At 39.5% G+C, this 23,032-nt stretch overlaps 1 protein-coding gene across 3 annotated transcripts in view; it reads left to right on the top strand.

Moving 5' to 3' along the window:
* LOC149240793 (uncharacterized) overlaps positions 1-22,755 on the top strand; it is a 28,384-nt gene extending 5,629 nt beyond the window's left edge. Inside the window, exon 4 of one of the 3 annotated variants that reach the window (XM_089373834.1) lies at positions 22,365-22,755. In XM_089373834.1, coding sequence (XP_089229960.1) covers positions 22,365-22,535 — 171 coding nt within the window. In that variant the 3' untranslated portion in view covers positions 22,536-22,755. Of the gene's footprint in view, positions 1-11,473; positions 12,348-21,947; positions 22,315-22,364 lie in introns of those variants that run through there. The other 2 variants (XM_089373837.1, XM_089373835.1) reach the window with 2 other exon arrangements.
* The last annotated feature ends 277 nt before the right edge of the window (positions 22,756-23,032 follow it).

Raw genomic sequence — 23,032 nt, 5'->3', positions numbered from 1 at the left:
ACGAGAGTAGCAAAGCATGCTGAAGACATATGAGGTCATGGTGAAGAAGTTTCAGATCCAGATTCAGTTGAGGGACTTGGAGCTTGAAAAGCTTACGGAGCAGCTCAGAGAAGCCACTGAAAAGAAGCAGCTGGAGAAGACATTGAGGCAGAGGAGCTTCAAGGATGTAGTTCGGTATTTGTCTAGTAGCTCTCTTACTTTGACTCCTCAGTTGTTATATCTGCCACACAGGCAGGCAGCTCATGATACCTATGATGAAGTCTGCAAAGTGGGATTTGGACCCTGCTGCTAATTTGTTGAACTAGGCATCTAGGCATCCGATAGGCAAAGAGAGCACATAAGAAATGTAATGTATCCAGACCCATTGCTAGGCCACGTTATTAAAAAGTCACCATGATACTATTTAAATGCAGAAATATGTACATAGTTACATACATATGTTCGTGCAACTACCATAATTTTTACAAAAGTCAATGCAATTGATTCAAACATGCATGACACTATTCGAACACATAGATATGGAATTAAAAACAACATTCAAGCATTTTAGCATAGTATTAACACTGTAAAATTAATAGTAAATGAACATTTATTTTTATAAATATTTACACAACCAACTGCAGATGTTGGATGTTCCACTCAACTATAGTCTCAGCTACTCCAATTCTTTTAGCAGGAAGTCACCCTCAAGTTGAGCTATGAGTTCCCGATGACACATGGATGTCTATAGTTCGCTCGCACAGCTCAAGGCATAGTGAAAACAAAATTACATGACTTTTACAACAATTCCAACCACACAACTCTATTCTCCATTAGTTTGCACAACCAAAGGGATGAAATTTTCTTCTTTGCATTGTAGTCCTTTAGATAATCACTATTTTCTCCAGAGTTCATGTTGCCTCAAAATCTAGCAGGCCTTGTGAGAGGCCTCACAAGACAAGAACTAGACCAAGGACAACAATGAGGCAGGGGCCCACTGTCACAACGACACACCGCCTCCCGTTCTTTAGTAGATTTTCACCACAAGGGAGGCTTCGTGGTATAGGTCACATAATAGATATTCTAAAGTAATAGTTCAAAGGAGCTTGGATAAGCTCAAGAAGGGCACTCAAACTAGGGACAAGGCTCAATCCAATGGAACAATGAATAAAGTGCTCTCCAAGAGACTTATCAAGGGTACTTATAGCCTAGGGTTTGAATAATATGCAGCTAGAGTGGCTTACAAAAGGCATATAATACTAGGAAAGGCTAGTGAACAATATGTACGATCAAAAAATGGAACCACAAACCTTTAATACACCCCAAGTTGAAGCTTAGATGATAGACTAGGGTTTCCTAAGGGCAAAATTACCTAGGGTTTGTGACATGAGCTCTAGGGAGGCTATTCCAATTGTGGAAAAGGGTAGATTTTGAAGCAATAAGGTTCAATCCACAAGAAACACCTCATAACAAGCTATTGACTTGGCCTTAGTTGAATTCGACCCTATGCTCTAGCCCTAGCGACTTGCCTTGAAGGGCTGAAAATAGGAAAGAGAGAGAGAAGAATAATGTTATGAGGTTTGATCATCTATGTGGTTGTGAATGCCTACTTCTTGGGTGATGGAGTCTAAGGGACAACTACTATGGAGATGTCAAAACTTAGAAGGGAGTAAGGGAGGGGGAGTGGGGAATCCCAATTTTCCACTTTCAAAGCCCTAGTTATCACTTTATGAGGGGGTAAACTCAAGAGGAAAGCTCTGTAGCAGGTCCTCAAGGGTTGTCCAAGATTTTTTAATTAAAGCATACAATATTCTACCAAAATCTCATATAAATGTGTGATTATACAAGAACATAAAAACCTTAGCAAAAATATTTGTATGCAATAACCATTAGAATATATTCAACCATAAAAATACTCGCAAGATATCCATGTACAAGTCTTTCTTTATCCCAAAGTGATATCTCCACAATGAAGAATAGTCTCCAATAGCAAAAGTATCCACAAAGATCACATCTCCACAAGAGTACAAGGCTACAATAGCTAGGCCAAAATCTCTAAGGAGGCTGAAATAGTCCATAGGGGATGATGAAATGCGATGTGAGGTGACCTTTTATTTATATGAGGTAAGTTGCCTCAAAATCTAGTAGGTCTTGTAAGGGGCATCATACAAGGCAAAACTAGACTAAGGGACAACAATGAGTTGTGGCCCACTATCACTACAACCACTAACTCCTGCTCTTTTATGGATTTTCAGCACGAGGGAGGCTCCCCTTTGTATAGGTCACGTAAGGATATATCAAGTTCAAGGATCAAGGTGACAATGAAGGCTTATAGAGGACAACTCTTTCTAAGAACTAGGCTCAACAAGTATAAAAGGGCAATTCACATGCCCATTTAGGGCACAAATGAACAAGGGCTTGAGAGATAGCAAACCACATGGATTACTCTAGAGTCAAGTGGTTAAGAAAAGGTTCCCAAACAACGAATACTAGCAACTGAATGGAACAAGAAACCTTGAACAAGTCCCCAAGTTGAAGGCTAGGAAAACAAGGGTTTTCTTTGGGAAAAATAATTCAACCTTGGAATGGATGGATTTGCCACTAGAAGGAAGTGATTTTGAGGCAACTGACACTCCTTCCAATGTTGAATCCCTCCACACTAGCTCAATTTGCACCCTAGCCCTAGCTAGCAACTTAACCTTAAGAGGGCTTAAAATTAGAATAGGAGAGAGAAAATTAGGTTTAGGGTAAATTTTGTATGTGATCAACAAAGTGACAAGGCCAATGCCTAGTCCTTGGGATGATGTAGTCTATAGGAGTGAAAAATTTGCTTAGTGTTGGTAAGGAGTAGGGGAATTTTCAAGCTTTAGCTCAAAACCCTAACTATTACTTTTGTGAGGGATCAAAGTCACTTGGGAGAGCTAGTTTAAAGATACAACAAGGGAATTGCCATTCACATTCTAGTAATGAGTAATGTGTACAGTGCCATTATCTAGATTCCATACATAGATTTACAATAATAACTAGCACAATAGAAACCCTAGATAACAAATCATTCCATACATTAGATATGAATAAAAAATTATCAAATCCAAGGCTTGACTACAAGATAACATGCATGTACAATCCTTTATTGATCCAAAGTAACAACTCCAAGACCAAAGAAATAACTGCAACTAGAAAAGTAGACCATAGAGTTACATCTCCACAAGAATCCAAGAAGGTCAAAAATCTCTAAGGGGGCTTAAAACAATCACAAGTGATGATGATCCGATACAATGAGCCTCTCCTCTATTTATATGAGTAGGACTAATAATTAGCCTACTAAAGCTCCTAAAACACGTTTCATGTGTAAATTCCCTTGGGTTAGAAGCCAACCCACTAGCTTTAACATTATATGCAATAATTAGTCCACACGTGTGAGGTAAGTTGTTTAGGGCTGCCGTTATCCAAATGCCATGCTCTAGGGTGATGAGGTGTCCAAAATGATGTTGATGCAAGTGAAGTCCATGATTTGAGGGCTAGCCCTCAAATTCACCTCATTACCTCTTGTGCGGTCCCAAGATCTCGATGGCCCCCCACAAAGTGGTCTCCATGGGTCTCCAACTGCTAAATGTGGCCTTCTCTGCTCCAACGTTAAGGGTTTCATTGGTGCAACAAACACTCCCTAGTTTCTTCTGGGGAGAGCATCCTCATCTGGGCTATGAATTAGCTGCTTCCCATCAAGTTGTGTCAAGGCCAACTTAGCGACATGCTGGGTCCATTTGTGTCATCTTGAAGAATCCTCAATCGAGTTCAAGATCAACCAATGTCCTAGGTGCTAGAGGTGCTTCGGGGCATGTGTGATCCAATGATGCTACTGGGAGGCCCACGAGTCTCAATGTTCTTCCCTTGTTTGTGCCAATATACTTCTCTGAAGGGCTTGGGTACATGTGGAGTAAGTTCCCAGGACTTGGGCTGCTGAACTACCTAACAAGAACATGGAGTCTGGTGAAAGCAACCAGTCATTAGGGACCAAGATGAATAATGCATCTAAGTGAACCAAACTTGAATGTTAAGGGTAATTTAATACTTCAAATAAATATACCCTTCCAAAATCAGGACCTTGATCTCACAAAAATGTTTTCTCCCTAGGTAGGGGTGGCTTAAGGTCAACCAGATTAGGTGCTTTCCGCCCCTAAGGGAAAGTAACATTTCCGTCGTCCACCCTTCAATTGATAGGTGTTAGTCAATATCAATGATGGTAACACAGGGATAAGAATCCATGGAAAAAGCGAGCAACTAATGGGTATGTCGACATCTTGAGTGTATAGATGCGAGGAGGGAGCATTTGTAGATGCATAAGTTACTACCTTAACCTTGTTTTTGCACCCCTCTTGTGTGCCTTTTACTTCTTGATTTTTTTTCTTTGTATTACTACTTATAGTTCAAGGGTTAGAGGTTGGTTTGCATGATCTAGCAGTTTTATTACCTCTTTAAAATGAATAAGTTTATCGCTCATCAGGGTTGGGACATGCAAGGGTTCCTTCTTGTGATGTAATTAAGCAATATGTGCTCAAGAACTAGGTGATGGCCATATGAGTGAGGTAGAGTTCATGCTAGGCTATTGCCCACGTGCTAATCTTTGCCCCTGGCCATCTTTTTCACTTTGATTTTTCTTTCCTTTATTTCATTGTGGCCATGATTTGTTCTTTCTATTTCTTTTAGCTGCATCAACATCCCAGGGAAAAGTTTTTGGGCCCTACCTAGGTATGTGGACATATGAGTGCCAAATCCCAAATAGCCAATGACAAGTTGTACCCGAAGAATGGAGGTGAGATATGGGCTTATAATGTAAGATGGAAGATGTTAATTATGACATATGGGAAGATGGAACAACACTATCTCAATCAAAGCTTCTCAGGTTGTGCCCCTCATATACCCAAAGGTCCTTAGGGGAGATCCCACTAGACTATGATAAACGCCCAAGTAAGGTGAGAGAAAAAGATCACATTCAAAGTCTAACAATCTTCCAGATCACCCACAATCCATACTAAATGCCCCAAACAAACAAGTATAAGTACTTGATTGCAAAATGATCGAAGTACCTTTTGAGTGGTAGCCCACCTTCATCTCTACGCTCATGTCAGATGGGTGAGAATCAAATGGTTGATTGAACTGGTGGAGATATATGGCATATCATCAACTAATGGTGGTTGGCAAGGGCTATTGGCCGGCTGGATGGCTGTCAAATATAGGAGATTTTTTTTTTTCTTATGGGTTCCCCATTTGGGTGGGTAGCAAGGTCTATCTCACCTAACATTAGCCTAAGAAGCCCCTAAACAAATTTGACAATTAGTAGACATAAAACAATCCTTGGGTTACAAGGCAACCCACTAGTTCAATGTGAAATTATGCCACAAAAGACCCATTTTTGGGCTCCATATGTTATATGATGATGGATATAAGGCTAAAATTGTGTCCATATGTCATGATCATCCATCATTTGAAGAGAATCCTTCAATCCAACCTCAAAGCAGCTCTAGGGGTCACAAATCCATTTGGGGTGTCACCATGTCATCTCTATGGGTCTCCAATGGTCAATACAATGCCTCCTATCTCCAATGTCAAGGCTCTATCAAGTGCAACGAGCCCTCCCTAGTCATCTCATGGAAGACCATCCCCATCTAGGCTTTGAATCATGGCTTGCCCATCAGGTAGTGTCAAGGCTAACCTGGGGGCATCCTAGGTTTAGTGATGCAATCATCAAGAATCCTCTGTGCTAGGTCAAATAAGATCAATGTCTTGGGTCCTATGGGTACTATGGGAAGTGCAACAACTGCTCCAATCATCATATTTCCTAACTCTTGATGCAAGTGGGAAACACTGCATTTGCTAAGTCATCAACCTATCTGAAAAGGCTTGGGCTGTTGTGGACCCCTTGACAAAGCCGACTCAAACTCTAGTGAAAGAAACCACTCATTCCAGACTAAGGTCATATGAGCATCTAATTTGACCAAACTTGCATGTTAAGGGAATTTAATACTTCAAACTAGAATCACCTTGCAATATCTAAATAGACCAATCCCTTAAAGGTGTTTCCTACCTTGATAGAGGTGGTTAATGATCAACCCTATTAGCTTTCAACACCTAAGGGAAGTGACATTTCCATGATCAACCCCTCAATCAATAGGTGTGAGTGTAAATGAGTAGAAATGGAGGAGAAAATGATTCATGGCCAAGTTCCATGGTCAAGGGGGCCATCTAATGGGAGTCCACATCATGAGTGTAATGGAGGGAGCATTCATGGAGGCATGAATGATGGCCCTCAGTATTGCAGCAAGAATACTGCAACTCCCAAGGGTCTCAACTTTAATAGTCAACCCGAGGTTCATACAAACTTAAGAGGGGTTGGTACTATGTGTGCGACATGTATTTATTTTTTTCCTTTGCTGACTTCTATGAAACATTGAGATGAGATTTAGTCACTGAGAGACCACACTAGCTGTCCTAAACTATAGGCAAAATTCAGAATTGCAGGAAATGAAAGGAAATAGGAAAATCTATTCTATTTGCATGAAAAAGGAAGCAAACCATCTTAACTATGAGGAAATAAAATCATATCTATTCTATTGTATAGAGAAAACAAACTCATAATTGAAATAAGGCATGTAAATAACAAACCCTAATTTTGCAGAAAAAGACAATTTCTACAACAAACTAGGTCAAAGAATATTCTTGGTCTCTTGCATTATAAATTTCATCTTCAGGATTCTAGGGATGTTCTAACACATCAAATAAGTTTAACCATGAGTTGGACGCAAGTTTAGATGAGTTTCAGATACAAAATTTAAACTATTACAGGAGTATTTGTTTTGCTACAAGAGACAATTCAATGAGCAGGAAAGTGCACTAAGGATGCAATTTGAAGGAATAATGAGCGAAGTGGAGGCGAAGAAGTGATCAAGCATGCATGTCCATGCCCTCATGTCAATGATAGAAGGATTTATTCAGCCAATGGGAGACTATAAAGTCTCTTGTAGCTTTGGAAAATAGGGGGCTGTACAATTACAACACACGGTATTGATAAACAACAATTAAATATCATCAACCAAAGTGAACTCAATGCATGAAAAGAGATTTTAAATAAGCAAGATAACCACTGCTAAAGCTACCATATAGTGTTCAACTATTGTGTAAGAATAATTTGTTCGAAAACAAACTAATTAACCCTTAATAAAAAAATACTCATAAATAAAATTTGCAGAAATAAAAAGGTGTGTAAAAGATAATAATATAGAAGGGGCATTGAGCACTTGGGGTGGGCCCCAACCCATGGAAGCTCATATCCCTGAAGGAACAATAGTATAAGAACCAAATATGACTTTCATTAATCAGAAAATTGCTTGTACATGAAAAGTTTTAGAACTAAAAAAGTCCTAAGCTGTTAAGCTCCTACTGCTTCCTCTAACCCGAATATTGCTAGCTTCTTACTAACGGGCTCCTCGAGTCCTCTATTTATACAAGATGAGTGAGGGGCAACCTCCTTCAAAGGAGGACTACTTTCCTTATAAAACTACTAAAAATCAAGATCATGCTTCTTGAAGGACCTCGTAGCTATAGGGAGGAGTAATTAGTTCTTTAATCTAGATGAGTTTGATCTTCTTGCAACAGGGAACATGTCCCATAAATCTCTTTGATTAGATATCCTTGTGATCTGTACCAAATCTTCTCAATTTCCTGCATCATGAGCACATTAGGTATATAAAGCAAGATAAATGTTTTTAACCTTCCTAAGAACTCATTTAAGCTAAGAAAACGTTATAAAGTGCAAAAGGGAAGGTCCAGTACAACTTTTATGTGCCTAGGAAAGGTTAGACAAGCCTTATGTTTTACCTAATTGGGATTCCCATCATACCCCCTACTGAAACTGTTCGTCTTTTGAGCAACCTATTCTTCACCCTTTCTTTTATTTTCCACATTAATTTCCTACATGACCTATTTAACATCCCATGTTGTGCTAGAAGTGGCTATCTCTATTGGATAAAAGCTTGCATTTGTCTCAATGTCCTGCCACTCTTGCCTCTTCCTATTGACTTTGATGTTCCTAAATTCCTAACAACAAAGGAGGATTGAATCTAATTTTAATCCATTGGGTCTCAAGTTTATGAATGATCCTTTTATATAAAGGATTTTTTGCTAGTGCAACCGACAATCTGCTAGGGGAATGATCTTCCCTGATCTTCATGCTTCAAGGTAGTGTTTTCCATCTCCTCTGGCAAGGCTGTGAACTTTCTTCTCCCAATAGGCTAAAGGTTTCCTCAAAGTGGAGGATGTCCTCTACCTACATTTGTTTGTAAATCTTCACCACTTCAGGATTCTCCGCTAGGATTGCATGGGTAGAAGTGAGGATGGATGGATTAGGATGCTCTGGTATAATCCAAAGTGGTTCCTTCAACTCTGAGTCCAAGGATTTTTTTTACTTTTTCTACCCTGACCTCTTCATGCCTCAACCAAGATGCTAGGGCCCTTAGTTGTGTATCTCTAAAATATGGATTTGGGTCCCATATGGTCATATTAGGAAACACAAGGTTGTGAGTGTAAAACTCAACAACATTGGCCTTGTCTTCTATGTTGCACTGAAGGCAAAAGTCAATGAATTCTTTACCATCCTGTAGAGAGAGAGATCCTCTTTGTGCAAACATTTTTATCTGAAATTGGAACCACTACTCTTTCAGGAATAAGGAGTAGGTCTTTGAGGGTTGTCTGCAACTTATTGCTTCCAAAGAAAGGTGTGCCGTGGCGACCAAATTTGATTCTAGGGTTGAAACCTGATTTTCCTTTTCTTGCCGCATTTTGTGTTTGCTGTAATTAATATTTTAACTGTTTGTTTTCCTATTCTAGGTGGTCTTTCCTATTCGACTCATCAAATCTACGGAGTTCCATTTCCTCCCTCATATTCTTCATTTCCTCTTCCATTTTTCCAATATCTGCAATTCGCTTGGATTGCACAATTTATTTCCATCTGTGAGTACTATCATTCTCTTACTCAACCTCGAGGAATAACTGTGATTTCAAGTGCACAGGGAGCATTTTTCCTGCTTCAATCCAAGAATATAAGGAAGTAGATCCTAATGAGGCTGGTCGATCTGCTATTCTGCCAACCTCCTGTAGCTTTGTTGTTTGTTCCTGTAGCCCTGCAAGTCGCTCCTGTAGCTCTACTATTTGTTCATGTAGCCCTGTAAGCTGAGTACCTGGTCCCTCTGGTTGTGTTTACAACGTCATTTCCTTAGGATGTATGGGTGCCACTACTGTTTGTCCCACTAATGACATTAGTTTCTTCCCTTCTATATTCTGAGGTTCTTCTTTCTCTTGGTTAGGGTTTTCTTCAATGGTTATAGGAGTGGGAGATGGAAGCTTTGGTTTTCTAGTATACTGCACTCTAGTACTTTTTAGTTTTTCTTCTTTTGAAGTGGGTAACTGGTTGAGTGGGCCTTCTTTCCTTGGGTTTTGTTGGAGTGCCTAGGGCTACCAATGTAGCAACAATCTCATTTTCTTCCTCCTATAAAAGTTCTTCCCCTCCTTCCTGTGCTAAAGGGATTTCTACTGCCTCTTTCTTCCTTCTCTTAGTTGGCCTCTATGGTTTCTCAATTTCTTTTTGAGGTTTTTCTAATCCCTTTTGAGGCTTTGTTCTTTCTACTCGATATTTTGTCTATGGGGTTGCTGATTTAGCCTGGTGTTTTGCTGAATCTGCTTCTACCTCCGTTTTTTCCAATTCTAACTCATCCCACTTTGTCTATTGATTTGATAATTCCGTCTCACCAAACTTTGCCTCTGGTTCTACTAGTTTAGCTTGGGCCTCTAAAAATGCCTGTCTATATATGTCAACAAAGTATGCCCAGGGGATATGGCTTTCAGAGGTGTTCTAGGGCATCCATGGTTATCAGTGTGATCAGGCCATGATGGGCCTAGTAATTGTGTTTCCCCTCCACTTTTGTGCTCATCTCTTTCATGGATTGGAAGAGAAAATGTGGGGTGCTAAGCCTCTCATGGATAAGTAGGTCAGCTTAGAATGAGTTAATACATGAGTCTAAATTGATAAGCATATACAATGCTTAGTCTTCCTTCACAATAAATATATTTGAGGATATGATATGAAACTTCATCCCAAAGGTGTGCTATGCTTTCCCTCTTTATCCCGTTCTTATCTTCTTCTGGTTTCTCATTAGAGAGGAACAATCCACTTTTGCAATGATTGCTTCATGTCTCTCCTCCTTACTACATTTAGTTCTATTGGGTTTTGAAATTCCCTTGTCCCCCAGGTTTGGTCTATGTCTAGGCTAGATCATAAACACACTAAAGATACTCAACTAAAAGCAATTTTGCACAATGAAAATATAACAACAGTGAAATCAACAATAATGCACAAGAATATTGGCCCAACATATTGTTTCTCATTAGTCCATCAATAAGAAAAAATTAGGGCTCTTTTACCATTGACAATGGCCCTTTTAACAACCATGATACAAATTAGCATACACAATTATATACACTAAAATACAACTATGTCTCGAGGGCTAATCTCTTAGATGATCCTCAATCTTCCCATTACAACAAATACAAAATCACTTGACTTACTTGATGTTGTAGTCCTTTGCCTTCAACCCTTTCTATCCTCTTTCCCTTGATGTGCCTTGTTTTAGCCCTTGTCCTTTGGCTGCTACAATCTTCTTCTTTGTACACTATCTGCTCCCTTGTATAATGTCCATATATTGAGAAAATCATCACAGACCTTGTTAACTCAGCCCTCCTGGTTGTACCCTTCAGATCTATCCTTGGTCCTTTTCTTCACAACAGATGCTTGTTGGCTTCTTCAACAACCCTCAAACCCTCAATCTAGCCTTAGTAGGTCTATATAGAATTCCAACCTATTGTATGGCCATTCTTGAAACATTTTGTTAGCCTTCTCATGACTAAATAGGCCACGACTTCCCTCCAAGACAAAACATAGTCCCTCTTTAAATGCAGATGAATTTCACTAGGCCTCCTACTAGCCTCAACCCCAAGATCAGGGCCTCAGTTCTTCAAGATAAATTTCTGTGGCTATGAATCTTCCTGAACATACCTTCTCCAACTATGGCCTTACCAGGTGAGCTAGATCTCCTTGCCAAAAATAATTTGACCATTTTGCGGCTAGGGAAAACCTTATTTCCACATAATGTTAGACACATTTCTGGATTGAAATACATTCTTTCTTCAGTAAAAACTTATCTATTTTCTGTTAGTCCTCCCCTGCAGGAAGTATGGTTTTCCATGGTACAATATAAGGCTCTGTAATGTTATAGTGCAAAATTTTATTTTATAAGTCTACTGTTTTAAGTTTATAAAAATGTTTTCTTGATTTTGGTTGATGAGAAAGTTTACATTGCCATATTATTAAAATTCTATGTTATTTGTAGCAGAAAAATTTGAAAAAATTAAAAAGAATTAAAACATGGTAGCCTGCCACATGCAGATGTTGAGGGTAGTGTGCAAGCAACCAAGGCGGCTCATGATTTTGCAAAGCTGTTATGGTGAAGACCTCAGACTAGAAGAGTGGGATTTGAATGCTGCTACAATTCTATTGAACTAGGCACCCTATATGCAAAGAGAGCATAAGAAATATGCCTTTGAATGCTATGTCTACCAAAGAATGTAAAATGGGTTTGAGACTGGCCATTTCTATGTTACAGGTTCTCTTCCTGCTATTTTGTATCCTGAAAAGCAGAGACATGCCAGCATTGGCAATTCCAGGATATCTGGTCCTGGATCCTAGATTGGAGGCGATCCTCCCTCGATGGTGCCCATATCACTGACATTGTACAAAAGTTTGCTAGGGTTTGTAGTTTGCGTAGCATTGGGGTGTTTGTTCAAGAAAATTAACGGTTTTTTCTTGATAATCTCTCAGGCAATCAAGGGTGCCGATGTCACGACATTGTACATTTTTTCGCTAGCAGTTGTAGATTGCACAACACTGAGGATTTTTTTGAAGAAAATCAATGGCCACCCTCTGAAAATAGCAGCGAGGTGTCAGCAGCATCAAAGGAAACAGACAAAAATGAGGATGCATCATAAAATTTATACACACAACCCTCGGATGAAAATTATCCCAAGACAGAAGCCCTGGAAACCCTGATTTTCAAGCTATTTGCTAACATTTCTGCTTTGAAGGCAGCTATGTGCAACATCAAGCAGCTCATCTGCTTTGTGATCCTTAGAAAATTTAGATGAGATATAGCAGTCATTGCAGAGCTCAAACATTCTTGTAGGGAGAAGGAAAAGCCCTCGACATACTCTGATGAGGACTTCTATCTGTTAGCAGAAATACGAGAGTAGCAAAGCATGCTACAGACAGAGGTCATGGTGAAGAAGTTTCAGATCCTAATTCAGACGAGGGACTTGGATCTTGAAAAGCTTACAGAGGAGCTTAGAGAAGCCACTGAAAAGAAGCAGCTGGAGAAGACATTGAGGCAGAGGAGCTTCAAGGATGTAGTTCGGTATTTGTCTAATAGCTCTCTTACTTTGACTTCTCAGTTCTTATATCTGCCACACAGGCAGGCAGCTCATGATACCTATGATGAAGACTGCAAAGTGGGATTTGGACCCTGCTGCTAATTTGTTGAACTAGGCATCTAGTCATCCGATAGGCAAAGAGAGCACATAAGAAATGTAATGTATCCAGACCCATCGCTAGGCCACATTATTAAAAAGTCACCATGATACTATTTAAATGCAGAAATATGTACATAGTGACATACATATGTTCGTGCAACTACCATAATTTTTACAAAAGGCAATGCAATTGATTCAAACATGCATAACAATATTCGAACACATAGATATGGAATTAAAAACAACATTCAAGCATTTTAGCACAGTATTAACACTGTAAAATTAATAGTAAATGAACATTTATTTTTATAAATATTTACACAACCAACTGCAGATGTTGGATGTTCCACTCAACTATAGTCTCAGCTACTCCAATTCTTTCAGCAGGAAGTCACCCTCAAGTTGAGCTATGAGTTCCCGATGACACATGGATGTCTATAGTTCGTTCGCACAGCTCAAGACATAGTGAAAACAAAATTACATGATTTTTACAACAATTCCAACCACACAACTCTATTCTCCATTAGTTTGCACAACCAAAGGGATGAAATTTTCTTCTTTGCATTGTAGTCCTTTAGATAATCGCTATTTCCTCCAGAGTTCATGTTGCCTCAAAATCTAGCAGGCCTTGTGAGAGGCCTCACAAGACAAGAACTAGACCAAGGACAACAATGACGCAGGGGCCCACTGTCACAACGACACACCGCCTCTTGCTCTTTAGTAGATTTTCACCACAAGGGAGGCTTCCTAGTATAGGTCACATAATAGATATTCTAAAGTAATAGTTCAAAGGCGACAACTTGGATAAGTTCAAGAAGGGCACTCAAACTAAGCACAAGGCTCAATCCAATGGAACAATGAATAACATGCTCTCCAAGAAACTTATCAAGGGTACTTATAGCCCAGGGTTTGAAGAATATGCAGCAAGAGTGGCTTACAAAAGGCATATAATACTAGGAAAAGGCTAGTGAACAATATGTGTGATCAACAAATGGAACCACAAACCTTTAATACATCCTAAGTTGAAGCTTAGATGATAGACTAGGGTTTCTTAGGGCAAAATGACCTAGGGTTTGTGACATGAGCACTAGGGAGGCTATTCCAATTGTGGAAAAGGCTAGATTTTGAGGCAATAAGTTCAATCAACAAGAAACACCTCATAACGAGCTAATGACTTGGCCTTATTCGAATTCGACCCTATGCTCTAGCCCTAGCAGCTTGCCTTGAAGGGCTGGAAATAGGAAAAAGAGAGAGAAGAATAATGTTATGATATGGTTTGATCATCTATGTGGTTGTGAATGCCTACTTCTTGGGTGATGGAGTCTAAGGGACAACTACTATGGAGATGTCAAAACTTAGAAGGGAGTAAGGGGAGGGCGAGTGGGGAATCCCAATTTTCCACTTTCAAAGCCCTAGTTATCACTTTATGAGGGGGTAAACTCAAGAGGAAGGCTCTGTAGCAGGTCCTCAAGGGTTGTCCAAGATTTTTTAATTAAAGCATACAATATTCTACCAAAATCTCATATAAATGTGTGATTATACAAGAACATAAAAATCTTAGCAAAAATATTTGCATGCAATAACCATTAGAATATATTCAACCATAAAGATACTCACAAGATCTCCATGAACAAGTCTTTCTTTATCCCAAAGTGATGTCTCCACAATGAAGACTAGTCTCCAATAGCAAGAGTATCCACAAAGATCACATCTCCACAAGAGTAGAAGGCTACAACAACTAGGCCAATATCTCTAAGGAGGCTGAAATAGTCCATAGGTGATGATGAAATGCGATGTGGGGTGACCTTTTATTTATATGAGGTATGTTGCCTGAAAATCTAGTAGGTCTTCTAAGGGGGATCATACAAGGCAAAACTAGACTAAGGGACAACAATGAGGTGTGGTCCACTATCACTACAACCACTAACTCCTGTTCTTTTATGGATTTTCAGCAGGAGGGAGGCTCCCCTTTGTATAGGTCACCTAAGGATATATCAAGTTCAAGGATCAAGGTGATAATGAAGGCTTATAGAGGACAACTCTTTCTAAGAAACAGGCTCAACAAGTATAAAAGGGCAATTCGCATGCCCATTTAGGGCACAAATGAATTAGGGCTTGAGAGATAGCAAACCAAATGGATTACTCTAGAGTCAAGAGGTTAAGAAAAGATTCCCAAGCAACGAATACTAGCAACTAAATGGAACAAGAAACCTTTAACAAGCCCCCAAGTTGAAGCCTAGGAAAACAAGGGTTTTCTTAGGGAAAAATAATTCAACCTTAGAATGGATGGATTTGCCACTAGAAGGAAGTGATTTTGAGGCAACTGACACTCCTTCCAATGTCGAATCCTTCCACACTAGCTCAATTGGCGCCATAGCTCTAGCTAGCAACTTGACCTTAAGAGGGCTTAAAATCAGAATAGGAAAGAGAAAATTAGGTTTATGGTAAATTTTGTATGTGATCAACAAAGTGACAAGGCCAGTGCCTAGTCCTTGATGATGTAGTCTATAGGAGTGAAAAATTTGCTTAGTCTTGGTAAGGAGTAGGGGATTTTTCAAGCTTTAGCTCAAAACCCTAACTATTACTTTTGTGAGGGATCAAAGTCACTTGGGAGAGCTAGTTTAAAGATACACCAAGGGAATTGCCATTCACATTCTACTAATGAGTAATGTGTACAATGCCATTATCTAGACTCCATACATAGATTTACAATAATAACTAGCACAATAGAAACCCTAGATAAGAAGTCATTCCATATGTTAGACACCAATAAAAAATTATCAAATCCAAGGCTTGATTACAAGATAACATGCGTGTACAATCCTTTATTGATCCAAAGTAACAACTCCAAGACCAAAGAAATAACTCCAACTAATAAAGTAGACCATAGAGTCACATCTCCACAAGAATCCAAGAAGGTCAAAAATCTCTAAGGGGGCTTAAAACAATCACAAGTGACGATGATCCAATACAATGAGCCTCTCCTCTATTTATATGAGGAGTAGGACTAATAATTAGCCTGATAAAGCTCCTAAAACAAGTTTCATGTGTAAATTCCCTTGGGTTAGAAGCCAACCCACTAGCTTTAACATTATATGCAATAATTATTCCACACGTGTCAGTCATAAGCTCTCTAGGGCTGCCATTATCCAAATGCCATGCTCTAGGGTGATGAGGTGTCCAAAATGATGTTGATGCAAGTGAAGTCCATGATTTGAGTGTTGGCCCTCAAATTCACCTCATTACCTCATGTGCGGTCCCAAGATCTCGATGGGCCCCCACAAAGTGGTCTCCATAGGTCTCCAACTGCTAAATGTGGCCTTCTCTGCTCCAACGTTAAGGGTTTCATTGGTGCAACAAACCCTCCCTAGTTTATTATGGGGAGAGCATCCTCATCTGGGCTATGAATTAGCTGCCCCTCATCAAGTTGTGTCAAGGCCAACTTAGCGACATTCTGGGTCTAGTTGTGTCATCTTGAAGAATCCTCAATCGAGGTCAAGATCAACCAACGTCCTTGGTGCTAGAGGTGCTTCGGGGCATGTGTGATCCAATGATGCTACTGGGAGGCCCACGAGTCTCAACTTTCTTCCCTTGTTTGTGCTAATATACTTCTCTGATGGGCTTGGGTACACGTGGAGTAAGTTCCTAGGACTTGCTCTGCTGAACCACCTAACAAGAACATGGAGTCTAGTGAAAGCAACCAGTGATCAGGGACCAAGATGAATAATGCATCTAAGTGAACCAAACTTGAATGTTAAGGGTAATTTAATACTTCAAATAAATATACCCTTTCAAAATCAGGACCTTGATCTCACAAAAACGTTTTCTTTCTAGGTAGGGGTGGCTTAAGGTCAACCCTATTAGGTGCTTTCAGCGCCAAAGGGAAAGTAACATTTCCCTCGTCCACCCTTCAATTGATAGGTGTTAGTCAATATCAATGATGGTAACACAGGGATAAGAATCCATGGAAAAAGGGACCAACTAATGGGTATGTTGACATCTTGAGTGTATAGATATGAGGAGGGAGCAATTTTAGATGCATAAGTTACCAGCTTAACCTTGTTTTTGCACCCCTCTTGTGTGCCTTTTACTTCTTGATTTTTTTTTCTTTGTATTACTACTTATAGTTCAAGGGTTAGAGGTTGGTTTGCATGATCTAGCAGTTTTATTACCTCTTTAAAACGAATCAGTTTATCGCACATTAGGGTTGGGACATGCAAGGGTTCCTTCTTGTGATGTAATTAAGCAATATGTGCTTAAGAACTAGGTGATGGCCATATGAGTGAGGTAGAGTTCATGCTAGGATTTTTCCCACGTGCTAATATTTGTCCCTGGCCATCTTTTTCATTTTGATTTTTCTTTCCTTTATTTCATTTTGGCCATGATTTTCACTTTCTATTTCTTTTAGCTGCATCAACATCCCAGGGAAAAGTTTTTGGGCCCTACCTAGGTATGTGGACATATGAGTGCCAAATCCCAAATAGCTAATGACAAGTTGTACCCGAAGAATGGAGGTGAGATATGGGCTTATAATGTAAGATGGAAGGTGTTAATTATGACATATGGGAAGATGGAACAATGCTATCTCAATCAAAGCTTCCCACTGGACTATGATAAATGCCCAAGTAAGGTGAGAGAAAAAGATCACATTCAAAGTCTAACAATCTTCCAGATCACCCCACAATCCATACTAAATGCCCCAAACAAACAAGTATAAGTACTTGATTGCAAAATGATCGAAGTACCTTTTGAGTGGTAGCCCACCTTCATCTATACGCTCATGTCAAATGGGTGAGAAGCAAATGGTTGATGCAAGTGGTGGAGATATATGGCATATCATCAATTAATGGTGGCTGGCAAGGGCTATTGGCTCGCTGGATGGCTGTCAAATATAGGAGATTTTTTTTTTCTTATGGGTTCCCCATTTGGGTGGGTAGCAAGGTCTATCTCACCTAACATTAGCCTAAGAAGCTCCTAAACAAATTTGACAATGAGTAGACATAAAACAATTCTTGGGTTACAAAGCAACCCACTAGCTCAATGTGAAATTATGCCACAAAAGACCCACATGTGTGAGTCATAAGCCTCTATTTATACAAGATGACTAAGGGGCAACCTCCTTGAAAGGAGGACTACTTTCCTTCCAAAACTACTAAAAATCAAGATCATGCTTCTTGAATGACCTCGTAGCTATAGGGAGGAGTAATTAGTTCTTTAATCTAGATGAGTTTGATCTTCTAGCAACAGGGAACATGTCCCATAAATCTCTTTGATTAGATATCCTCGTGATCTGTACCAAATCTTCTCAATATCCTGCATCATGAGCACATTAGGTATATAAAGCATGATAAATCTCTTTAACCTTCCTAAGAACTTATTTAAGCTAAGAAAATGTTATAAAGTGCAAAAGGGAAGGTCCAGTACAACTTTTATGTGCCTAGGAAAGGTTAGACAAGCCTTATGTTTTACCTAATTGGGATTCCCATCATACCCCCTACTGAAACTGTTGTTCGTCTTTTGAGCAACCTATTCTTCACCCTTTTATTTTCCACATTAATTTCCTACATGACCTATTTAACATCCCATGGTGTGCTAGAAGTGGCTATCTCTATTGGATAAAAGCTTGCATTTGTCTCTATGTCCTGCCACTCTTGCCTCTTCCTATTGACTTTGATGTTCCTAAATTCCTAACAACAAAGAAGGATTGAATCTAATTCTAATCCATTGGGTCTCAAGTTTATGAATGATCCTTTTATATAAAGGATTTTTTGCTAGTGCAACCGACAATATGCTAGGGGAATGATATTCCTTGATCTTCATGCTTCAAGGTAGTGTTTTCTGTCTCCTCTGGCAAGGCTGTGAACTTTCTTCTCCCAATAGTCTAAAGGTATCCTCAAAGTGGAGGATGGCCTCTACCTACCTTTGTTTGTAAATCTTCACCACTTCAGGATCCTCTGCTAGGATTGCATGGGTAGAAGTGAGGATGGATGGATTAGGATGCTCTGGTATGATCCAAAGTGGTTCCTTCAACTCTGTGTCCAAGGATATTTTTACTTCTTCTACCCTGACCTCTTCATGCCTCAACCAAGATGCTAGGGCCATTAGTTGTGTATCTCCAAAATATGGATTTGGGTCCCATATGGTCATATTAGGAAACACAAGGTTGTGAATGTAAAACTCAACAACCTTGGCCTTGTCTTCTATGTTGCACTGAAGGCAAAAGTCAATGAATTCTTTACCATCCTATAGAGAGAGAGATCCTCTTTGTGCAAACATTTTTATCTGAAATTGGAACCACTACTCTTTCAGGAATAAGGAGTAGGTCTTTGAGGGTTGTCTGCAACTTATTGCTTCCAAAGTGGTAACCAAATTTGTTTCTAGGGTTGAAACCTGATTTTCCTTTTCTTGCCGGATTTTGTGTTTGCTGTAATTAATATTTTAACTGTTTTCCTATTCTAGGTGGTCTCTCCTATTGGACTCGTCAAATCTACGGAGTTCCATTTCCTCCCTCATATTCTTCATTTCCTCTTCCATTTTTCCAATATCTGCAATTCCCTTGGATTGCACAATTTATTTCCATCTGTGAGTACTATCATTCTCTTACTCAAGTGCACAGGGATCATTTTTCCTGCTTCAATCCAAGAATAGAGGGAAGTAGATCCTACCGAGGCCGGTCGATCTGCTATTCTGCCAACCTCCTGTAGCTCTGTTGTTTGTTCCTGTAGCTCTGCAAGTCGCTCCTGTAGCTCTACTATTTGTTCATGTAACCCTGTAAGCTGAGTACTTGGTCCCTCTGGTTGTGTTTGCAACTTCATTTCCTTAGGATGTGTGGGTGCCACTACTGTTTGTCCCACTAATGACATTATTTTCTTCCCTTCTATATTCTGAGGTTCTTCTTTCTCTTGGTTAGGGGTTTCTTCAATGGTTATAGGAGTGGGAGATGGAAGCTTTGGTTTTCTAGTATAGCCCTGCAAGTTGCTCCTGTAGCTCTACTATTTGTTCATGTAGCCCTGTAAGCTGAGTACTTGGTCCCTCTGGTTGTGTTTGCAACTTCATTTCCTTAGGATGTGTGGGTGCCACTACTGTTTGTCCCACTAATGACATTATTTTCTTCCCTTCTATATTCTGAGGTTCTTCTTTCTCTTGGTTAGGGGTTTCTTCAATGGTTATAGGAGTGGGAGATGGAAGCTTTGGTTTTCTAGTATACCACACTTTAGTACTTTTTCTTCTTTTGAAGTGGGTAACTGGTTGAGTGGGCCTTCTTTCCTTGGGTTTTGTTGGAGTGCCTAGGGCTACCAATGTAGCAACAATCTCATTTTCTTCCTCCTATAAAAGTTCTTCCCCTCCTTCCTGTGCTAAAGGGATTTCTACTGCCTCTTTCTTCCTTCTCTTAGTTGGCCTCTATGGTTTCTCAATTTCTTTTTGAGATTTTTCTAATCCCTCTTGAGGCTTTGTTATTTCTACTTGATATTTTGTCTATGGGGTTGCTAATTTAGCCTGGTGTTTTGCTGAATCTGCTTCTACCTCCGTTTTTTCCAATTCTAACTCATCCCACTTTGTCTATGGATTTGATAATTCCGTCCCACCAAACTTTGCCTCTGGTTCTACTAGTTTAGCTTGGGCCTCTAAAAATGCCTGTCTATCTATGTCAACGAAGTATGCCCAGGGGATATGGCTTTCTCAGAGGTGTTCTAGGGCATCCATGGTTATCAGTGTGATCGGGCCATGATGGGCCTAGTAATTGTGTTTCCCCTCCACTTTTGTGCTCATCTCTTTCATGGATTGGAAGAGAAAATGTGGGGTGCTAAGCCTCTCATGGATAAGTAGGTCAGCTTAGAATTTGAGTTAATACATGAGTCTAAATTGATAAGCATATGCAATGCTTAGTCTTCCTTCACAATGAATATATTTGAGGATATGATATGAAACTTCATCCCAAAAGTGTGGTATGCGTTTCCTCTTTATCCCGTTCTTATCTTCTTCTGGTTTCTCATTAGAGAGGAACAATACTCTTTTGCAATGATTGCTTCATGTCTCTCCTCCTTACTCCATTTAGTCCTCTTGGGTTTTGAAATTCCCTTGTCCCCCAGGTTTGGTCTATGTCTAGGCTAGATCATAAACACACTAAAGATACTCAACTAAAAGCAATTTTGCACAATGAAAATATAACAACAGTGAAATCAACAATAATCCACAAGAATATTGGCCCAACATATTGTTTCTCATTAGTCCATCAATAAGAAAAAATTAGGGCTCTTTTACCAGGGACAATGGCCCTTTTAATAACCATGATACAAATTAGTATACACAATTATATACACTAAAATACAACTATGTCTTGAGGGCTAATCTCTTAGATGATCCTCAGTCTTTCCATTACATCAAATACAAAATCACTTGACTTGATGTTGTAGTCCTTTGCGTTCAACCCTTTCTATCCTCGTTCCCTTGATGTGCCTTGTTTTAGCCCTTGTCCTTTGTCTGCTACAATCTTCTTCTTTGTGCACTATCTGCTCCCTTATATAATGTCCATATATTGAGAAAATCATCACAGACCTTGTTAACTCAGCCCTCCTGGTTGTACCCTTCAGATCTATCCTTGGTCTTCCTTTTCTTCACAACAGATGCTTGTGGGCTTCTTCAACAACCCTCAAACCCTCAATCTAGCCTTAGTAGGTCTATATAGAATTCCAACCTATTGTATGGCCATTCTTGAAACATTTTGTTAGCCTTCTCATGACTAAATAGGCCACGACTTCCCTCCAATACACAACATAGTCCCTCTTTACATGCAGATGAATTTCACTATGCCTCCTACTAGCCTCAACCCCAAGATCAGGGCCTCAGTTCTTCAAGATAAACTTCTGTTGCTACGAATCTTCCTGAACATACCTTCTCCAACTGTGGCCTTACCAGGTGAGCTAGATCTCCTTGCCAAAAATAATTTGACCATTTTGTGGCTAGGGAAAACCTTCTTTTCCACATAACGTTAGACATATTTCTGAATTGAAATACATTCTTTCATCAGTAAAAACATTTCTATTTTCTGTTAGTCCTCCCTTGCAGGAAGTATGGTTTTCCATGGTACAATAAAGGCTCTGTAATGTTACAGTGCAAAATTTTATTTTATAAGTCTACTGTTTTAAGTTTATGAAAATGTTTTCTTGATTTTGATTGATGAGAAAGTTTACTTGGACATATTATTAAAATTCTATGTTATTTGTAGCAGAAAAAATTGAAAAAATTAAAAAGAATTAAAACATGGTAGCCTGCCACACGCAGATGTTGAGGGTAGTGTGCAATTAACGCTTTAGTGCAAGGCATATGCATTTGTACAGGCAGCAACCAAGGCGGCTCATGATTTCGCAAAGCTGTCTATGGTGAAGACCTCAGACTAGAAGAGTGGGATTTGAATGCTGCTGCAATTCTATTGAACTAGGCATCCTATATGCAAAGAGAGCATAAGAAATATGCCTTTGAATGCTATGTCTGCCAAAGAATGTAAAATGGGTTTGAGACTGGCCATTTCTATGTTACAGGTTCTCTTCCTGCTATTTTGTATCCTGAAAAGCAGAGACATGCCAGCATTGGCAATTCTAGGATATCTGGTCCTGGGATCCTACATCGGAGGCGATCCTCTCTCGATGGTGCCCATATCACTGACATTGTACAAAAGTTTGCTAGGGTTTGTAGATTGCGTAGCATTGGGGTTTTTGCGCAAGAAAATTAACGGTTTTTTCTTGATAATCTCTCAGGCAATCAAGGGTGCCGATGTCATCGACATTGTACACTTGTTCGCTAGTGGTTATAGATTGCACAGCACTGAGGATTTTTTTGAAGAAAATCAATGGCCGTCCTGGAGCTTGAAAAGCTTACGGAGGAGCTTAGAGAAGACACTGAAAAGAAGCAGCTGGAGAAGACATTGAGGCAGAGGAGATTCAAGGATGTAGTTTGGTATTTGTCTAATAGCTCTCTTACTTGAATCCTCAGTTCTTATATCTGCCACACAGTCAGGCAGCTCATGATACCTATGATGAAGACTGCAAAGTGGGATTTGGACCCTGCTGCTAATTTGTTGAACTAGGCATCTAGGCATCCGATAGGCAAAGAGAGAACATAAGAAATGTAATGTATCCAGACCCATCGCTAGGCCACGTTATTAAAAAGTCACCGTGATACTATTTAAATGCAGAAATATGTACATAGTGACATACATGTGTTCGTGCAACTACCATATTTTTTACAAAAGTCAATGCAATTGATTCAAACATGCATAACAATATTCGAACACATAGATATGGAATTAAAAACAACATTCAAGCATTTTAGCATAGTATTAACACTGTAAAATTAATAGTAAATGAACATTTATTTTTATAAATATTTACACAACCAACTGCAGATGTTGCATGTTCCACTCAAC

This window comes from Pinus tabuliformis, chromosome 8 (genome assembly GCF_031772625.1).
Source record: "Pinus tabuliformis cultivar Carrire ecotype Pingquan chromosome 8, CPIR1, whole genome shotgun sequence".
In the NCBI taxonomy this organism is placed as follows: domain Eukaryota; kingdom Viridiplantae; phylum Streptophyta; class Pinopsida; order Pinales; family Pinaceae; genus Pinus; species Pinus tabuliformis.
This window is presented reverse-complemented; position numbering and strand designations above follow the sequence as displayed.